At 38.1% G+C, this 19,009-nt stretch overlaps 1 protein-coding gene across 2 annotated transcripts in view; it reads right to left on the reverse strand.

The window, feature by feature from the left end:
- Nucleotides 1–19,009, reverse strand: part of FRMPD4 (FERM and PDZ domain containing 4) — a 296,031-nt gene that overhangs the window by 57,092 nt on the left and 219,930 nt on the right. For both annotated transcript variants that reach the window (XM_086880086.1, XM_023918368.2), the window contains 2 exons: nt 9,121–9,281; nt 6,946–7,048 (listed from right to left, as the gene is read on the reverse strand). In XM_086880086.1, the coding sequence (XP_086736212.1) occupies nt 6,946–7,048; nt 9,121–9,281 (264 nt within the window). The remainder of the gene's footprint in view (nt 1–6,945; nt 7,049–9,120; nt 9,282–19,009) is intronic.

The following is a 19,009-nucleotide window of genomic DNA, read 5'->3' on the forward strand; positions in this document are numbered from 1 at the left end:
ACAAGCTAATGAGAGCAACATTTGCTGGTTCACATCTGAAGAACCAATCAGTACAGTTACTTGTGTTTTGGGCACAGCTGTTCCACATCTCCATTCATACCCTTGCATTCCATAAAACAACTTGTTAAGGAACAGCTGACCTGAAATTCATCGCAGCCGACTCCTTTTTCTAGAGAACAGAGTGGGATGATGACACAACAGATGACACATCAAGCCTTGAAATTTCAGAAAAGGGCCTACACTTGCTAACTCTGGGGGCCATTCAGCATGGTTAACACAAAAATAAATTTAAGTTTACAAAACAAATTAAGATCTCAGCATTCAGAACATCTGAATTATGAAGGCCAAACTTTCCTAAATCATGTCAGTCAACTATCTGCAAGGAATACACAAGGATATGACACTGCATGCTTTCAGAGATAAAATGGACTTAAAGAGAACAACATCCACAGTTAGAATTGATTTTAACAATAACAAGTAATATCTCTATACAGCTTTCAGCTCTTACAGGCATTTGAAAAGGTGGTCGGGCATTTCTGAAATCTTACTGCAGATTAGTAATTAAAATCTGGGGAAACCTGAACTAGCCTTCAATATATTAGCTCAAGAAGAAAGAGCAGCACAACAGCCAAGAAAAGAAGATAAATGCAGTAATATAAAATTAGAGATTCAGATTCTCACAAATTCAGAGCTAAATGAAATATGATGCCATTATCTCTGTATTACATTGCAGAAACACCTCAAAAGGTAGAAGATACATATCTAACAACACCCCTCAAGACAGAGAGGAACTGACTTCTAATATCCTGACTCTGAGCTCCTTGAATGGGCTGGTCACATGTAGTTAATTAAACACCCTGGCAGAAAGCTTATCTCCACTGATGGCACTTGTAAAATTCTTACAGATCACTTGGTCCAACATTTTGTCCCTTTGTTCACCATTATGTGTTTAAAACCTAGAACACTAGCAATTCATCAATCAGGGCCTGACACAAAGTGGGTACAGCCTCTGGATTTATATATTGAACTGGGAGTATAATGGAGTACCTTCAAATTAAAATATCTGTATGACTGGTTATTCAGAAAAAGCAGTTTTCAAGGTTCATGGTTGCTAAGCAGTATCATAGATAATAGCTTTAATATGCTATTTTTTTCTCTATGATGATGATGAAGAAAGAATATCTTTAATAGTAAGTCCACCAAAATTACTTTATCCAGTGTAAGAAACTGTCTAAACTAGATCCAGAAACATTTGAAAAGCGGCATTTTCAGCTGCTGTGAGACGAAGATGATGACAGGCACTGTCACTGAGCTCCCCTTTACACTTGCATTTAGCTCTGGGGATACAGAGTAGGAAAAGTGGTTCCCTGACATACACAGAGTCAAATGGGAGCGACAGAATCCTCATCCATTTCACAATGTTGCTAAGGATGGTCAGCATTGATTAAATTCATGTTTGCACTTAAATGAAACATGCAGCCTAAAATCCTGGAAGGTTCCTTCTCTCCAGTCTTATGGCAATACACAATTAAACCATAAATTCTACTGAGGAATTGAAAGAATCCTCTAGATCCTCTTGATGAAAACTTGCTGTGACATTAACTCACCAAATAAATAGTTATTTCAGAGAGGTTTTTGAGTAATTTCTCTTAAATACAAAATAGAGCAAACAAATAAAAGCCTTTAATGAATTTTACCTTTTTCATTTCTCACTTTGCAATTTAAATCTTTTAGTGGAATTCCACAGGATATCAAATACTGATTTACTGCTGTTAGAGTTTCAAGGAATGGACCATTCTAGCCTAATTTAGCAATCTAGAAGTCAGGCTTCTACTCTAAAATTCTTTTCTGTTCTTCTTCTTTAGTCAATATATAAAAAAGCTTTCTGCAACAGGGTAGTTTTTCCAAAACAAGTATCTCAGATGGATCACCCTCTTCAGATGCCAGTCTCTCCTGGATGGCTGCTTGGATAACTATTTTAATTCAAGTGTGAACAAATTACCATTACCATGCTATACTCACTGTTTGGTTTATGGAGTAAGCAGTACACTTGTGTTTCACTTAAAATATCAGTAAAATACCTTGCTAAATAAAGAGACAGTTTAATGAGTTCAGATCCTTGTAGACTAATGCCTACTTGGTGCAATCTAAGATAAACAAGTCATTCACGTTATAGGAATTGCTTATAAACAGCTAATAAGGCAAATTATTTGTTAGATCTTTTTCTCTGTTTCAAAAAAAAGGGTCAGTGAAGCTGATTCTTAAAAATATAGAAATGTAACATTAACCAGTGATAATGAGATACATGCACCTCCGAGCAATCAATTAACTGATACCATACCTTCTAATAGGTCAGTGTTGCATTGTTGCTCACCTTCATGTAAGGAAAAAATTGCTTCATTGCACCATGACTTTAATGTTGTCTCAAAGTACTTACTGTTAAGTATGTGTGAAAAGCTTTAACTCACAGAATCTGTATCAGGAGCAAAATAAAACCAGGATAAATAGCTCCTGATAAATTTTGATCTGACTGCACTTCAAATACATCTTTTGTATTCTGTTCACTTGCTACTTGCCTCGACTTGAAGCTTACATTTAGAAAAGTGATCTTGTTTCTTCCTCTTTTTTGAAGTTTTGTAACTGTCTGTCTTGAATGGAATTCATCTTGACCACAGCCACAAGTGACACAAAACTGACCTCTCTTTGTAAGGGAAACCATAAACATGACTTCTGAGTTTGTGCTGTAAATAGCTCAAGAGAACATAATATGGTGCAAAAACCATTGAATAGCACCCAGAAATAATGAGTCCAAATGGATTTTGTCTGCAAACCATACTGGATTCATATTTCTGCAACTCAGGCTTTCAAAGAACAACTTGAACATTAATTAAATGTTGCCAGTAAAGCAGAGCCAAAAGAATTCAATGGATCAGAACGACCTACAGCGGATATTTACAATGAATATGCCTGATAATCTCCAGACCTGAGACTTCCTAGGATACAAGTGTCCCTCAGTTCTTAAAAAACAAATCAAAATCTCTCACCAGGTTCCTGCTCAGTGCCCACAGGAGTCAGCAGAAGTGGGTATAACAGTTTTCTACTCAAGAAACATTATTTTCAGTAATGAATGTTTAATAAGCCCACACATAATTAAAATATTACAATGCAATAGAAAGGCAATGGGAAAATTTCTGTGTTATGCATTGCATTTAACTTCTTGCATTTTCCTGTAACAAAACCATTGTACAAAATGGACTTTCTTGAAAGACCAGTCTATCTATTTCAATTCCTGTAAGAGTAACAGTTAGACAATGAATTTGGAGCTGATAGGAAAAGGGCGTAAGAAAAAAAAATATCTAAAGAAAATTACTCTGATTGATTTTGTGGGAAATGTAGGAATAAAGCTAATTTATTGATGAGGGATATGCTTTTTCCTAACAGAAAAATATTTGACACTTTTCAGTTGCCCTTTTTGGTGGACATTTTGAAGTTTTTTTTTTAATTAATAGACTTTTTTTTTTAAAAGCAGAAATTGCCTTTTCCATTTTCTTTTCCTTCGAATGCATAAGTATTTTCATAAGTTAATGTTCTGACAATGTTTTCTTGGAAAACAATTAAACATTGTGTTTCATTAAAAACTTGGTTTAATATTCAACATTGACTTAACATCTAACATTTATTTATATTTCGCTTAGAAGTTTTGGGCTTTCCTATTCCTGGTGAAGTTTGGTGCTCACCTGGTTGTGAAATCTGCCTTTTTCTTTTCTTATGTGATTTGGATTTTTCCTATTTGACATGATCTTGAAAGTAGATTAATTTTTTCCTCACTCTCTGCAATTATAATGACAAATTATTTGTTGACTTTACAAAAAGCTTTGAGGGAAAGCTGCATAAAAATAGCCAGTGAATTTCACATCAATGAAAAATATACCTTGTTATACCTAATCAGCAAGAGACCATGTAATCACAGAAAAAAACAGTGTTGGGATATCAATTTCTCATTAATGTGCTGCAGTGACCACAAAATAGCACAGATTAAGATCCTTCCAGATTAAGAAAAAGAGGAAGAAGAACCCAGTCCAAACTCAGACTGCAGCTTGTCCAGGGCACTGGCAAGCAGGGTGTTTTGGGACGCAGCTCTGAAAGGCCAGAGCCCAGGTGAGCTGGGTGATCTTCACAGAGAGCCTCCTCCAGGTGCCAGAACGGTCTGTTCCAGCCTGCAGGGAAGCAGGCAGGCAAACCAGGACACCACAGGGCTTTCTCCACAGGGAAAGCCTGAACAAGACCCAGTGCAAAATAGAAAGAGATCAGAGATGGAAATGGAGAAGGTTACCCAGGAGAAACAGAGAAGCTGTACCTGGCCAGGCAGATACGGGCTTTGCAAAGCTCAGTTTGCACTGAAACTTATCCAGTGTGGATGAAGAATAACAAGAAGGGTCTCTACAACTACAATAGCAGTGAAAGCCATGGGAAATACAAATTTACTGCTAAATTGAGTGGGTAACCTGTGAAGGATATTGAACAAGCTCAGATGCTCAATGCTTTCTTGGCTTTGGCTTTTAGTGGCAAGGTCTGCCACCCTGTGACAGAAATTCAGTGACAGAATTTAGGGAACAGAGGCAGACAAAGGCTGAATTAGGAGTTGCTTAGGTTAGAGTGACACTCACAAGTCCATGGGCCTAGATGGGCTGCATCTAAGGCTGATAAAGAAGTTGGCTCATGTCTTTCTGAAAGGCCACTGGTTAAGAACTGAAACACTTACCCAGTGTGGTTATGAAATCACCATATTTGGAGATATTAAAGACTTGATTTGGCAAGTGCTGAGCAGCCATGTCTAACTTTGACACTTGGACTAGAGCAAGAGGTTAGAATGGATGACCTTCAGAAATCTCCTCTCAGTTCTTCCATGATTTTGTGATTATGCCCACTGTATAACCTATGCATTTAAAACACCCTCACTGCTGACCACTGAGATGCTGATACCTGCAGGAAAACAAGATTTCAGAACTTCTCCCTCGCACACTGAATAACGAAGATACATTCAAAAGTTGCAGATGTATCTAATATGAAAATCTTCAATTATACAGAAGAGGTGCACTATTTCATTGATGTAAAGAATTGCTTCTGCTGTGGTGTCAGGACTGCAATTGACAGTGTCTAATCATTCCAGGCATCCCCACTGGCATGAAAAGAAAGCTCTTATTTCAAATGCTGTAACATACAACCCCAATATATTTCACTCCAAATTTCATCAAAGAATGAGTCTCTGTCAAAATCCCAACAGCAGACAGATTTTGAGAGCAGAGGTAGAATTACAGTGTAAGAAAAGCATCACCTAAAGCTTTCCCTGAAATGAAACAGAACTTAATTTGACACTACCTATGTAGTCTATGTAATTGGGAAGGGTGACATTCTTATTGAGTTTCTCATTTGAAGGCAGACAGAGCATCAACTATAAAATAAATTCTGTCTGTCTCAGGTCTAATCAGTCTATTTTCCTTGCTGTTATTACTACATATTGCTAGAAGCAGAAAATGAGATAGAGAACCTAACTTTGCTTAATGTCAAAGAATCAGGGAAAGAATGAAGAAGACAATATTATTGCTTTATTGAGAAACAAAGACATCAAAAATGAGCATAAGACCAATTTTTGAGGCTTATACCAGTGGTCAACACAGAGCACAACACAGAACTTTATTAGAAGCAAGACAGTTCTTTCAGTTTATGGAGTCTGCTCATCACAAGAAGCTCTTAGCAAGTTTTGTTTATTAGTTGACTTGCAGGTTAACACTTCTTTTGAAAAAAGTATGAAAATCTAATTTGTTTAATCCCAACTAACACAGATGAAGGCCATCAGCATTGCTGGTGTTTTCATACCATTTCTGCATCATCTTTGGAAGTTTTCTTCTAATCCCCAGCAAATGAACACCCGTTTGCAGGAGGAAACTGCTGTGGTACTTCCTGCCCAAATTTTTGTAAACAAATGTGACTTTTCAAAATTACATGGGTAACACTGAAAACACTGATAGCTGTAAGTTTTGAGGAGAGGTACCTGTACAGTTAAAACCTGAGCATCTCAGGTTAATAAGACCCACCGATTCAGAGTTTACACTAATGGGAAGGAGAATACAGAAACAAATCTGGTGTACAGCAATCAAGCTACTGGAATTTAAATGACTAATTTTTAAGTTTATTTATTTAGTTACTTGCCATTTTTCTGTGCAATGCATATGTAACATTTCTTGTTACTCCAAAAGCAAAGTTTATTAAATGAATTGCAATACATCTTTTTCTATATCCTTAGTATTTGTCAGTTACTGTTATTCTTTTCCTTCTACATCCCATTTACAATCTACATTTATGTTATAAATACTGACATTTTTCCTTTCCTGTACTATCCCCAGACACCTTTTTTGTTTTGTTTTCTTCCTTCTTCTCTTTCCTGCCTGCCTCTTTCACACAAACTCACCTACCTGCATTCCACCTAAACACTTTTTGAGCTTCTCTACATATTTACATGCATCCATTCATTCTCAAAAACCATGCTACCAAGTTTTCTTTATTCTTCACATAAGACAAACTTAACTTTCTTCAAGCGAAAAATGAACAGCAGTGCAACAGTGAGTGGAACTTCCATGCTCCAGGAATCATCTTTTCAACAATCCATACCAAAAATAAATACCAGGAGAATACTATTCCTCTTTTGATACCCAAGTACTTTGGAGCTACTTCTGGATGTTTTTATACTTTTTCAGCTACCCAGATGATATTTTAAGAGGACACTTCATTTCAATACTAAAATAATTCATCATTCTTCATTATAACTAAAGCAACATTATTTTCTCTTGTCTCAGCCATGGAAAGCAAGACTTGCTGTACTACTGAACGACTGCACAAGGCAATAAGTCACTGGGTTCGCAGTTTAAGTGACAGGACATCAAGTACCTGACAAGGTCGATGACTCTCTCCCTTGGAGCAGTGCTGACTGGCTCATCATTAATCATTATGATCTGATCCCCTGGTATTAGCTTTCCTTCAGAGGGGCCGCCTGCAGACAAATGAAGAGAAAAAAAAAAGAGAGCACAGGTTAGCAGACCACTGTAAACGCACAGACACGCTGTTGTTCACATACTGCAAGTGTGTTTTTGTGTTATTTCTTCAGCTAATGACATTTTTACACTAACACTATTTCTGACGTTACCAGTACTCCCTCACCAGGAAAATCTTGCAAGCTAGTGGTTCAGGAGCTTCTACTGAAGTTCCTCAAGTTCTAAACCTGTATCTAACCACTTAAACCAGGGGTTCAATTTTCTGGAGGGCCAAAGGGATCCATAAACTGTGGACTAATGTACCCTTTAAGGTGCGATCAACCATATTTTAATCACCTTGATCAGTATTTGTCTGATATTTTGTAAGACCACTCTGAGGAGGATTTCTTTTCCTGTGAACAAATGATTCTGTTTACCTACTGTTAAGATCAGGAGGTCTTTTTCCATGGTAAGTATACCAGATTTTCCTGGTTGCAGCATATGGTTTCCTGTCCCAGGCAAAGAAACATCTTATTCTTTTCCAGTGAAACATCACTTATATATTTTAATGTCATTCCCAGGTGTCTCCTATGACTTTTCTCTTCTAGGCAAAACAAACCTGTTTTCTTCAATTGGAGACAGTAAGTTTTTACACCTCCAGCTGCTTGAATCTCTTTTCTGCTGTATTCCTACCACTCAATGAACATGGGTACATCTGAAAGCATTGCCACTTTCAGTTAGAAATGAATATTTAGCATTAGTCTGAATAGACAATCAGTCATGTATATGCCCATGTGGTTTGGATTCTGGCACTGCTGAAATGTACATTGAGTGCATTGTATTTTACTTTCTCAGCACAATTAGATGCCCAGAAGATGATGTGACATCAGAGTTCCTAGTGCAAAGATATATCCTTTCTAGTCTTTGCATTTACACACTGCAATGATACATAAAAAAATGAATATTATTACCACTATGAAGATAAAGTCTTAAAAGAAAATGTTTCAGCATCAAAACCAATTAATTCAACAACTAAGCTAATGTTGATCCTTTCCACTATTTGCTTTGAAAATTTTACTCCACTTCCATATCCCTCATAAATTGATACAAATCCATGTAGGTCCTGAGTTCATACTTCCTCCTATTCACTTGGAACAGAACATAGTAGACACATTTTCAAAATTTTAACATAAAACTAAATTAATAAAGCCAAGCTGAGAGAAATGAGCTGTCTGGATTTGGTTCAAATATTAGTTATGCTGCTCACTTCATGTGAAAGCAATACAAATGTAATCAATGCACACATGTGGGTAAATGACATCAGAACTTCACAAAGTCAATTTTGCCTCTCTTCTGCTCTCTGTGGGGGTTCTGAACATACTGAACAAGAGCAAAGTCAAATCCCTGCCCTTGGCTGCAATTTTACATAACAACTGAACTTTTAAGCATAGAGAGCAGGAGCCTGCTATTTGGGAGATGGATTATCCCAGGTCTGGTCTCTCAGGACTTCAAAAAGATCACAAACCTCACTAATTTTCACGGCAGGAAAGATGTTTAGGGATATCTTTTGACCTGGCTTTTAACCATATAGTTATACAGATGCATTCATTAAAGAAAAAAAAGCCAGCAATAGCATTCTCTTTTCCAGAAAGATATATTGTTTTTACAAACCTAGCTTTCCTTGGGAAGGTGATGGTAAGAATGAAAAATATGCAAGTTTTAATCTCAGAACGCAACATACCTCTTGAAAACGCTGATTCAATGGTAATGAAGGTGACAGCAAACCAATATAAAGATACCAGGGAGAAGACTTTCTTTCCTTGAATGAAATGCGTTAACTTTTTTCAGGCAAACAATAGTAATGGCTCAGAGCAATAACTCCAAACTGGCCTTTTGCCAACACATTTATGTAATGTTCAAAAATGAGTGGGAGGAAGGAAACCACTGGGTAAGACAAGGCTTAAAATCATATCTAGTATTTGTGATTACTTTTCCTGCCTGAATATTTCAACAGTTCTCAACCTTGTAGCTGTATTTCATTTTAGCAGGCTAAATCAAAGTTTTCTTCTGGGGTCAGGTGAGGAGAACATACCTGGTGTTACTGAGCGTACAACAACTGGCTTTTCACTACCAGCCACAAACCCAAATCCTAGCACAGGATCCCTCCTCATTTCCACTTTCCGAGGGGTTGGAGGGGTTATTTGGCAGCTCTCTATTCGAGGGTCTTCAAATGTGGCTGATTGTGTCATGTGACTGTGAAAAAAAAATAAAATATGGAAAAAGGAAAAAAATCATTAAAACATGATTTTGTGGTATCTACTTGAGTCAAACAATTTGTGCAACGATATGAGATGAATATCTGAAACGTTCTCACTAGAGGAACCAAAACATCAACTTAATAATTTTCTATTAGACTTTCTTATGCATTAACTAATAATGCTGCTGGCAGGTCTCAAATGGTAATCAATATTATCAGGCTTTAAAGAAGCCTCTTTTTTACAGCACACATTTAATCATATCCCATATATGAAAGAAAAATAACCCGACAACAAAGCCTTTGTCATCTGTGGTTCAATTTTTCATCCTTCAACTTTTGGAAGGGAATAGTAACAGTAGGGACATACTCATAACATAAAACACAACAATTAGTCTGTTAGCCTTTTTAAAAAGAAGACACACATTTTAATTTGGGAATCTAACATGTTAAGCAGCTTTCTGAGCTGAATCCTCTCCCTTCCTAAGGCACCCATAACAGCTCTGTATTTGTTACTTGGATAAACTATCTGAAATCACTTCAAAATGCTCCAGGGCACAAACAAACAAAAAAGATATCAAAAAAATGTATTTATGTGGAATTACTAAAATACTTGACTTTCTTCTACAGTGTTATGACAAACCCTATTTATTGTATCTAGAAGAAAAAATTCTCATGGCTGGAGGGAAAGATCTTGAGTTTTCAAGCAGAAAATAGAAAGGATGAAAGCTATCCAGCATCACATATCCATGAAATAGAAAACAGTTTAAAAGCATAAAGATTTTAAATTAATGTTAATAACCACTGAAACGAGGCTGATCCTGTACACAGTAGGAACCAAAACTGGATGCAAAATACTTTGCATTTTTCACCCAATGCCTGGATTCCCCACTGACTCACAGCTACCAATTCCCAGTGCCAATGAGACAGACAAACAGACCACTCCAGTGTCTAACCCCAAACACCATCCACTGATGAACTCATGGTGAACTCCTGTGCTTCAGGAAACCAAACTACCACTGCAAGCAACAAGCAATATCTGGTCAGCACAGTACTGACAGATTTCAGCTCATGATATCAACTTATTGCAGTCCTGACAGACCTCAGATAATATTTGTTCTAAGTTGCCTGACAAAGAATTAACTCTTATTTTACTTTCAAAAGAGACTGTTAGTCTGCAAGTGCTGAACTGACTCTAGCTCATGGTGTAACTTTTCTAAAAAATTCTTTTTTGTTTCTTTTTTCTCTTTCTTGATTCTGCTGCACTTCTATACTTTTTTTCCGCTCCTGGATTTCTCAGTCCCCTTTGGGCTGAGCTCCTTTGGGATCCTCCCTCGTGGGGAGTCCCACTTATCACAGTTCTCTGGGTTTGAGGAAAACTCCCAAGCTTGTCAGGATCTTGTTTCTCATGTTTATTAGGATGTATCACAGAACTTGGCAGGTCTCTCCAGACTTCCTGCATAAGCTTAATTCACTGCAACCTAGCTCATTTTGCTCTGATAGTACAAAATGGCCTTGTGGCTCACTTTGTGGCTCACTTTGGCTTTGAAAGCCCAAAATGGCCCTGAACCATGAAGTTCTTTTATCTTTATACTCATTCTTACTCAATTAACAATAGACATGCATATTATTTTTCTTAATGACCCAATGACCCAATACCTGTGTGCTGCACTGCAGCATTTTCTAGCCAATCACCTGCTATTACTCAAAAACCTCTAGAAGAAGACCATGAAGAAGAAAGAAGGAAAAGAAACAGTTTAAATCCTCCATCTTGTCTTCTGCTTTCTAAATTAACTTAAACTCTAAACTAACTTTTTCACCCAGTGACTTAAGAAAACTCTCTAATCTACACACACTTTTAGCTTTTTCTAACTTTAACAGTTGTTCTCATGTATCACCATGAAAACATGCTCATGATTTCATATTGTATGAAATACAGTATTTTTCTGGATCTTAGAGTTAAGTGTCAAAAACAAGGGCACACACTGTCTCAGACTCCAACACATGGTAGATAAATGCAGTAGACAAATGGAGGGAGCCAAATCCCAACCCCACCTGCAGAGAGAGCACAGTCTCTGAGAAAGGTCACAACCAGCCTAAGAACTCTGAAATGCACATCAGAGAGGCAGATACCCCTACAGCACCCGGCAGTATCACCTGTTGGTGAATCATAATTAAATACCAATATGAGAGTCAAGTAATTTCCACATATCTTTGATAATTTTACATATACCATGTTATAACATGAGAATTAAGGGATGTACCATGCAACCAGCATTGTTGCTCTCACCTCCTGTCCCTCTTCCATCTGCAAATACAGCTCCCTGAAGAACTCCAAACTGTCAGTCCGTAAGGAGAAAGGTATCATTCAGAGATCTGTTTTCAGCACCAGTGGCATGCAAAAACTTCTCTGATCTTTCCCCAACACATACACCTTAGGCATGACATGAATTTACTTTCTCTCGTTGGTCTGCTTCATTACTGAGACACAGAAGAGCAGCAAAATCTCAGTAAACTCTCAGTGGAAGTCTATTTCTGTTACTGGATTTTTCTAGGGCTTTTCTTCAAAGAAGCTTTCTATCCCTTTCACTAGATTCAGTCTGCCTAAGAGTAACATGCTGTCTTTTTATGCATATGATCAGAGGCAGCAGAAGCTACTTCCTTACAAAAATAAGAGAGCAAGAGAATATCTCTGCTCTCTTAATACATGCATAAGGTGAGGTCAGCAGAGAAAGTACTTTTTTTTTTAGTAGCTAGAGCACCACATCTGATACTTCATTCTCTTCCTCCTCCTGTTCCTCCAGCTTTTGTCAGTTTATTTTAGATAACTTTCTATTTTGTTTTTCCAATGAACTTTTAGAAAATCCAGAGAATTATATGCAGACCCTTTAAGAAATCTATCTTCAAGACCTCCCAGGCAGCTTCTCTCCATAAATTCCTGTTTATGGTTTGTGCTTCTAGATATTCATATATTTTGTGTTTCTAATGAGACAATTTCTGAGGTGTCACTGGTATCTAAAAAAGTATCTATTTCAACTTGTAAACTTTGCTTTGCTAGAGGAGAAAAAACTCTGCATTTTTCACCTCTCTTAGATGACAGCCCCACAAAGCTAACTTTCCACAAAGTTAAGATAATCTATTTAATATTTTTTTCCTAATAGCTGTTTCCATTTTTGTAACTGGGGCACTACAAGCCCGAATGGAAAGCACCTTCTCTCTCCAAAGAGAAAATGCCATATTTACAGGCAATGTGAAAATACTGTTCGAGCCTTTAAAGATGACTTTCCTGTCATTGTACTTACTCTGTCTTCTAGCACTAGTGTAGCCTGTTTTAAAAAGGAAAAACTCCAAAACAACCCCCAAAACCCCCAACCAACAGCTGCAGTTCACCTAAAAAATTCTAAGAGCAGACCAAGATTTGCTTAAAAGAGCAGCCCTGCTACTGGATGCTCCAGAGCTTGCCTTGGCTGGTTGGTGCTGAGGATCTGCAGCAGCACAGCATCAGTTATTCAAAGCCTAAGTAAGAGGATCAGCAAGGAGCAGTCCATCATGATTCTGAGTGGTGCAGCAGACACTATTGATTTTTAAGGTTATCCACCTTGAAATACATCAACTAAAAGACTCTGCAGCTCACACTTCCACAGCTTGCTACATCGGATATTCTTGTGCCATTCAGTATGTTGGGTGTGTATTTCAAGAGAGCAGCAACATGTACAAATATGATCCCAGAAGATATGAGATGAATGCTCAAAGCTTTTTGTGATGGAACATTGACAAACCCGCTTCCTCCTGTGGTTAGTTCATTATTGAGATGCCAGCTGAGGTACCACAGTTCAAGACTAATTTGAATTTTGCATTAATTGGAGGTATTTGATCTCCATCTCAGCTGTGGAAAATATTGACTTCTGCAGAATAACTATGCTATGAGTTCTAAACCATAATCTAACAAGCTTGGACTCAAAAAAGCCACTTAGGGGAACCCTACCCGGAATATCCTTTACACTGTGAAAGATCTTAGAAGAATAACTGCTTCAAACACCCTAAAAAAATGTATTTAGATACATTTAGACACAGTTCTTACATCATACCTAAAGCTTTACTTTTCTCAAGGAAAAACCTGAGATTTTAAATATGAACTGTTCTTTCCATGTACACAAACTCAAGCTGCCCTTAGATTGCCTTTTCAAAGAGAGATGCTTATTTCCCTTCATTTTCAACAGCTGGGCTTAGTCCTTGCTTTACAAAAGGCCATCTTTTCTGATGCACTCATGTTGACAGCAGCGAGAGACTGCTGCCATATGAAGGAGAGTAATTCTTAGAGAATTTCTTGAGCAGGGATTTTATATACCAGACTCTTCTGAGAGATAAACCACCAGCTATGGAAAATCATAGCAGAAGTGCAATCATAAGCACTTACTCTCTTGAACTCTCTGTGGCAACTGCACTAGTCAAAAGAGAAGGTAAGGGGAAATGAGATAGAAGGCATCTGAGTGTGCATGCACCAACACTCAGAGCAGAGCAGAGATGTTGCAGGGTGGCATAAAATTCATGTGCACACTTACCCACAAAAGGGCCTACAGTGAGAAAGGAGAAAGAAAATTAGGAAAGAAAAACACCCTGGGAAGCACTGATCAGCTGCATCACAGCAGCTAGCACCTGCAAACACAATTCAGAAGCCCCTCCCCATTATGAGGAGTCTAACTTTACATGTGCATAATTTTACATGTGCCAAATTCATGCTTGGCTTAGTCAGAGGTATGGTTTAAGTCTGACACTCTGAATCTTCACATAATTAGCTTCAAAATCATTAACTTGGTCATATTTTCCATGGAAACCTTCCTAGCATTGTCCTTATTTAAATTTGCAGCTGAATAATCTAAAGAATATGTAAACAAAGACTGCAGTCGAGAGCTTGATTTAATAATGCTAACTAGTAATTAAAAGCAAAGTATCTGAATAAAATGCTTTTTTAGCCTTTGCATTTTGACATATCATTCACTGACATGTCAAGGTTTTTTGACAAAATATGGAATTTGCATTTTCACAGCAAAATGCTTAGAGTTCTAACTCTTCTAAGAAACTGAAAACTATGGCATGAACCCTGTGATCCTGGTTATGATAAACATTATTTTAGAAATAAGTAACAAAGGCACCTGAAAAACTTTAGCTCCTTTTTGCAAAGACTTCCAGAAAGAAAGCAGAAAAACTGGTACCCCAAACTGAGTTGAATACAGCTGCACACCCACAAACTCTAAAACAACCATAATCAATTGGTTGTTGCATCATACTTTGACAGGGTGGAGACATGCTGCTTTTGGGTGTCTCATTTTATATTCCCCTATTACAGTTTGTTTCAATTACTTCACATGTTAACACCAGCTTGCAATTTTGGGGTGTTTAATCCTTACCTTTCAAACAGTACAGTATCTCTGCTATACAGATTGATTTACCTACAAAATAGACTCTTTTCACTTGAGACACAGCAGGTGTAAACTCAGTCAATGACAGAGAAGAGTCTGTGGAAATGTCAAACCACTCACAGACTGATGAGTGGAAGTGGGCAAGGAGGAGGGAAATAAAGACTTTTTACCAAAGGTTTAATTCAGAAATAACAAAACCACTTCAAATTGTTGAGAACTGCTAAAATCCTGTCTCATTAATTTGGAGGAGGTGGAGGATCTGCTTTGTTGATTGCAGTTGTGATTTTCAACAAGATCTGTGCAAGTTAAGGACATTAAACAAACCTTCATTTAAAATCCTCCGTTTGAGTCCCTGCCATGAGTCTCTGCCCATCCTACCCCAAAACCTTTTCATACTCTGTTCAGAGTCTGTTTGGGCTCTGCACTCAAAATTTCCTGAGAATGGGAAAAACTATTGTAGCAACACAAGGAAGTAACTTTAATTCCCATTCAATCACTGTTCTTCAGGAATTAGCATAAGTAAAATGGCTTGAGACTTGAGGCAGTTTTATAGAAACTTATGACAACATGAGGGTGTTCTATATTTCCCTGCTTGATAATCTGGAAAGACTACCAAAACAACAATGGCAGTTAAAAGAGAACTCTCATAGAGATGAAGAAACATGCAAACCCTCCAGAAAATGAAAAACTGATCTTTGTTAATTTAGCTTAACTAGTAGCTAAATATGAAAAATAATTTCCTTCCTTCCTGGAACCTCTCAGTATATCCCAAGTTAATTTATTTTCTCTAAGAAATCCCCCAAGAATTATTAAGAAGTAGGACACAAGTGTCAAAATCATGCATCAACTGGCTTTTACTTGAAAATGGTATTTCAAGAAAAAACTGCACAAGTAGTTATTACATTGCTCAGTGAAACTACTGCTCCTACAGAGAATCTGGTGCCTTGACAAATTCTTTTTTGCTCCATTTTGCAGGAAACTAGAGCCGCTTGAAGCTCGAGAATTTTTTTTAGACATATTCAACAGACAAAAATTTTATTTTCACTGTTTGAAAAAGGAGTCAATTTTTAATACTTCAAGAAAACATTCTCTACGTTTTCATTGTTTTTGTGCAGGTGTATATACTGAGAATTCAGTACCACAGCCACAAAATGCAACTGGGGATATTTATCAGACTTTTTTCTTTCTTTCTTTCTTTCTAGGACTACTTTTTTTGCCCCAGTCTATGCTTCTTTTTTTTTTTTTTTTTTTTTTTTAAGCTTTTTCAACAGTTAAATCCTCCAAAGTCAGGTCATTTTATAACACCCTAGAAAATGTTTGGCATATGCCATCTGGGTGAACATATGGTAAAAATGTAATTAGAAAGAAAAAGGTTTGCTGGTTTCAGAAGAAGCTGGTGACAGCTTTTTTGATAAAATTGGATAAGGGAAATCTGACATGTAAAAAAAATTTCAAAATCCAGTCTTCCACTGTTGGGCATGATCTGCAATCTAAAGCAAGGCAAAGTGAACCAAAATTACGCTGAATAAAACTGACATGAATACAAATTTAGAGGGCTAAAAAGATTTATGCTCAACTTTATTCAGGCACTGGGGAAAACACACTGAAAATGTAATTCATAATGACAATTAGGACTCATATTATTACACGTGTAAAATGTGAGTGCTTCTGCATTCTGCCTTATTCTATATATGAATACTATATATGGAGAAGAAAAAAAACCCACTTCAATAGTTGAATTCCACAAAGACATGGAAATAAGCCTCGACCCCAACTGCCAACTAGCAGTTTGCTTTGAGTATTATATCTACAGATTGCTAGAGAAATTATCTTTTAAAATTATTCTTCTCTCAGGATAGCCACAAACATTTTAAAAGCTCTGCTCATGACAAACATTTGACTTCCCTCCTTTTGTATTGGGACAGGACTTAGAGGCACAAGCCAAATAGCAGAAATTGCACAGAAACATCTCAGTGAAAACTGGTGGAGAAAGGGCCACCTGAATGCTAGAATTACCTCCCCTGGAAGCTGAGCGTGATGCCAGCCTCTGTCTGACTCACTGCCCAGAATGTACAGCCAGCATGGGTGTGCCAATGATGAGTAAGTCTGAGCTGCAGCCATGCACGTGCAGCACATGGTGCACATGGACAGCCCACCCCCCTAGCGCACAATTAAGCTCCCACACACTGCTGAATGGCATTTCTACACTCAGTTTCTGTCCCAGAAAACTCTTCTCACCTGGGTGACACCAGGTTCCACAGAAATACTCTTGGTTTCAAAGCCTGCTTAAGTAAACAGGGATTCAGGGCCCTGTTCTTGAGCAGGTTTTCATAGCCAAAGGAAGCTCACAAAATACTCCTATGTACAAGACTGCATGGATGATAAACTGCCTCCCACAAGAAATTCCAGGGCAAGCCCTGGGCTGGAGCTGTGCAGACAGGGTAATCCAAAATGTTAGAAAGCAAGATAGCAGAAATGGCAAATGGCTAACATTGGCTGGTTTGACCAATTGGTTCTTGCCTTCTCCTGGGAAAGATGATGTTACAAAGTCACTGGTATTTCCTCCCTGAAAAGAGCATTTTCACAGGTCAACTCTAGCATATGCAGCATGGGCTGGTAGTATAGCACAGGGAGGAACAGTGTTTGGCCACCTGCATGGCCCTGCTCCTTCAAGAAAGAAACTGTGCAAGATGATTCTGCCAGAAATCAGATATACTGGCTTTCCTCCACAGGAGGAATTTCTTACAAAGTTAGGATTTGAAGTACACCTAGGTTTTATTCTGACAAAAAGCATTTTTCTTAAAGTGATCTGAGCTACTCTGTTTAGGAGAGTGAGTTCACTGTAAAGTAGTCACTTTAAGGCCCTTAAAGACGATGTGAAATGCAGCTTTTCATTACCCCCTGCACATGCATCAATTAACTCTGTTGCAACTACAGACACAGAAAAGGGGGGAAAAAAACTCAAAATAATCTGCAAATACACAATAAATCCATTTGGGTAGAAAGCGTCCTCTGAAAAACTGAACATACAATTCCTATTCATTCTGCTTTAGAGATTTCACACTCAGCCCATCAAGAGCAATCTGTCAGCCCTGCCTGGCCCAAGTTTGCAACTGCAGAGACCTGTACTAAGGGCTGCCAGCATTTCCCATCTAGTGAGTAAAAGGAGCTGCCATCTCCAACTCAATATGGACAATTTGTCCAACTGAACTGTGATAAAAAGAACACAGGAGAAGAAGCAGCATGGAAATTGGTTTTAAGGTGCTGATTAGATTAGGAAAACTACTAACTAAAAAAATCTCATCTGGTACAGTGCTGGAAGCTTGTTCCAACCATCACATGTCAGTCTCTGTAAACACTGAGTGTGGGTAACCTGATGTCATGGTAAGAAGACAGAATGCAGGTTTAATGTGCCCACTGCAACCCCCTGGTACAGCTGAGCTTGGCATGAACAAACAGCTGAAACATGAAGCCCCTGCTGTAACAGTTCTGTACCTGCCTAGTTCTTGGGAACTCAGCACTGTTATGAGCATATGGAGATAAGCAATTACAGCAAAAGCAAAACCCATTTGTTAATCCTTTAAACTTAATCTTCCTCATTCCTTTACAACTGAATAGATGAGCTCATGGTCACAGAAAGGGCTCTAAATCATTTACTCATTTCCTTCTTTCCCAGTTACAGTGGAGGGCTCCTGGACCAAAACTAGCCCTTCTCATGGTACCATGTCAACCCAGCATCCCACCTACTGCCTCTTGGGAAAAGTCCAGCCTTTCTCAGGGGAAACTGAACATCAGCTGGCAGCATTAAAACAGGTGAAATACCAGCATATGGGTTAATTCATAAACAGTGGGTGCTCAATACTGCAGCTGCTTAGTTTATTGACAGCCAAGTATTTAAATACTCAGGGATGTAACCCCGGAGTTTGTATCACTCTGGTCAGTACAGCTCTCTGCGCTCAGAAGAAGGCTGTACCTGCTTCTGTATGTCCACTTCAGCAAAGGGCAACACAGCAACCCAGTTAGAAACACTGTGTCTGTCCGAGTTCAGGAGTTCAGAGGAGCAGTCTATACATCAGTACAACAAGCTGTCTCCAGTTTCCCATGCTGGGTATGAATTCTCTTCACTGAACATTCGGGCACAGAAAGATTAGAGTTGCTTTTCTAAAGATGTCCAACTCCCACACCGATACAATGACTGCAAGGAATACCTTTAATTCTCCAGCTATCAGACAGAAAGGGATCTGCCAGCAACCAAGGGGAATAGAATGAATTTAAAAGATTTTCATAATAACCCACAAAAGTCCCAA

Source organism: Cyanistes caeruleus, chromosome 3, assembly GCF_971803275.1.
Source record: "Cyanistes caeruleus chromosome 3, bCyaCae1.hap1.1, whole genome shotgun sequence".
Classification (NCBI taxonomy): Eukaryota; Metazoa; Chordata; class Aves; order Passeriformes; family Paridae; genus Cyanistes; species Cyanistes caeruleus.